Source organism: Aplysia californica, unplaced genomic scaffold (assembly GCF_000002075.1).
Source record: "Aplysia californica isolate F4 #8 unplaced genomic scaffold, AplCal3.0 scaffold00109, whole genome shotgun sequence".
Taxonomy (NCBI): Eukaryota; Metazoa; Mollusca; class Gastropoda; order Aplysiida; family Aplysiidae; genus Aplysia; species Aplysia californica.
This window is the reverse complement of record NW_004797379.1, coordinates 268,518-270,734: the sequence shown is the minus strand read 5'-3', so window position 1 is coordinate 270,734 and position 2,217 is coordinate 268,518. Positions and strand designations below refer to the sequence as shown.

Genomic DNA, 2,217 nt, shown 5'->3' with positions numbered 1-2,217 from the left:
CACTTTACACGAATTTTCCTCACTTCACCCAGGTGGGAATGGGCACCCGGCTATAGACAGCGAAAGATCTTGTCAGTTTGTTAGTGTTTGAGCGCTTAATCAGCTGCTTGCACTGTATACTTCCCGGGAAGCTGAGAATGTTTCGGAATGTTCTATGGTGTGCTGGGGTAATAATATAGTGTGTAAAGCGCATAGAGCCTGCTGTAGAGCGGGAATATGCGCTATACAAATGCTATTTATTATTATTATTATTTATGATGTTCACCCACCAGTATCGCACAACTGGCCCGTCCACTGTCCGAGACACACACGACTTCCGGTTTCGTTGCAGTAATATTGTGACGTCACAGGCACACAGCGCTGGGTGCAGGCGGGGCCGAAGTAGGTGTCGGCACAGTACAACTGGCCGAGCGAAAGCACAACAAAAACAAAAACAATCAAGACTGTTTTTTTTTTTACAAAATGGAAAATAGTCATGGGTCTTATAAAAGAAAGAAATAAAACAATTTTCTTTCAAACTAAAGAGAAACAAAATATGTTACAACATGGAAAATAGTTATGGGGCTTATAATAAAAATAAATAAATAAAACAAATTTCTTTCAAACTAAAGAGAAACAAAATATGTTACAACATGGAAAATAGTTATGGGGCTTATAATAAAAATAAATAAATAAAACAAATTTCATTCAAACTAAAGAGAAAAAAATATAACAATTCCACCCCCCCCCTCCCCCAAACCACATTCTTCCACCTACCCCGTTCGGTGGTTAACATAGTAAATGCATCTTTTAGTTTTCGTAAGGGTCTTACGCCACTTGCAAGACAATCGGATCATATGAGTGCCGAACATTAAAGGTGTCACAAGAGAATAAAGTACAAAGAAAAGATTGGGGAGAGACCAGTGACGATAGATGTTTGATAGGAAAGAGAGAGCAGGCCGCATCAGAAGAACCACCAACTACCCACTTCCTGTCCCCGTGGTTTTATGCACCCCGAATAATTTCCCGAACATTTTTTGCATAATTTCTGATTATTTTCCTTTATCATTCTTTGTTAAAATTAACAGAATCGCATAATTTCACATCTTTTGGCTCAGTTTGCATAATTTCAACATTTTTCTTGCATTAAACGACGGGGACAGTACTTCCCTACCTTGACCTGCAGCACCAGGTGGACGCCCGAAGGGTCACGAAGGTCAAAGGTTCCCCAGCCAACCTGGTCACTGTTGGGACCTCGTGGAAGACCTAGGAACATAATACATGTAATATACACACGGAAAGCTCACAGTGACTTCATAGCTGTGTGTGCTTGACTTCAAGATGGGTTGTTGTCACTTTGTGACGTCGTATTGGGTTGTTTCAATTATGTGACGTCAGGACGGCTTGCAGTCACTATGTGACGTCAGGATGGGTTCTTGTTGTTACTACTCTTATGACTTCAGGGTGGGTTCTTATTGTTTCTATAATATGACGTCAGGATGGTTTGTTGTTGTCACTATACCGTCAGGATGGGTGCTTGTTGTTACTATAATATGTAATATGACGTCAGGATGGGTTGTTGTTGTCACTATATGACTTCAAAATGGAATGTTACAGCAGCTGCTATGTAATGGTAGGATGGGTTGTAGTCACGTGGCTACTGGTTGTCACTATGTTAGGATGGGTTGTCGTCACTGTTTGACGTGACTACTGGTCGTCACTATGTGGCGCCAGAATGAGTTGTTACAAATACATCTATTTGACGTCAGAGAGGTTTGTTGTCAATATAAGACGTCACGATGGTTTGTTACAAAAATTGTTATGACGTCAGGAAGGTTTGTTGTCAATATATGATCTCACAATGGGTTGTTACAAATACATCTATATGACGTCAGGGAGGTTTCTTGTCAATATATGACGTCACTATGGTTTGTTACAAAAATTATTATGACGTCAGGAAGGCTTGTTATCAATATATCAAAATATAACACCACAATGGGTTGTTGTAACCATACAACATAAGGCTGAGATTTTTGCCCGTAAGTGACATCTTAAAGGGTTGCGATACTATACCAGTATAGCGGTCCAAATTGGGACGTAGAGGGAATACAGAAAAAGAGAAAGGGAGAAAGGGCGAAGGGGCGAAGGGGAGGGGGGAGGGCAGAGAGGGGGAGAGATGGGGGGAGAGGGGAAGAAAGAGAGAGAGAGAGAGAGCGATGGGGAGAGAAGGGAAGAAAG

The 2,217-nt window shown here is 41.3% G+C and overlaps 2 protein-coding genes across 2 annotated transcripts in view; one reads left to right on the top strand and one right to left on the bottom strand.

The window, feature by feature from the left end:
- The window catches only part of LOC101861573 (contactin), a gene marked incomplete at its 3' end in the record, with an annotated part of 94,704 nt that overhangs the window by 14,195 nt on the left and 78,292 nt on the right, over window positions 1-2,217 (top strand).
- Window positions 213-2,217, bottom strand: part of LOC106011417 — a gene marked incomplete in the record, with an annotated part of 12,807 nt that continues 10,802 nt past the window's right edge. The window contains 2 exon segments of the mRNA XM_013080984.2: window positions 213-402; window positions 1,154-1,245. Of these exon segments, the coding sequence (XP_012936438.1) occupies window positions 262-402; window positions 1,154-1,245 (233 nt within the window).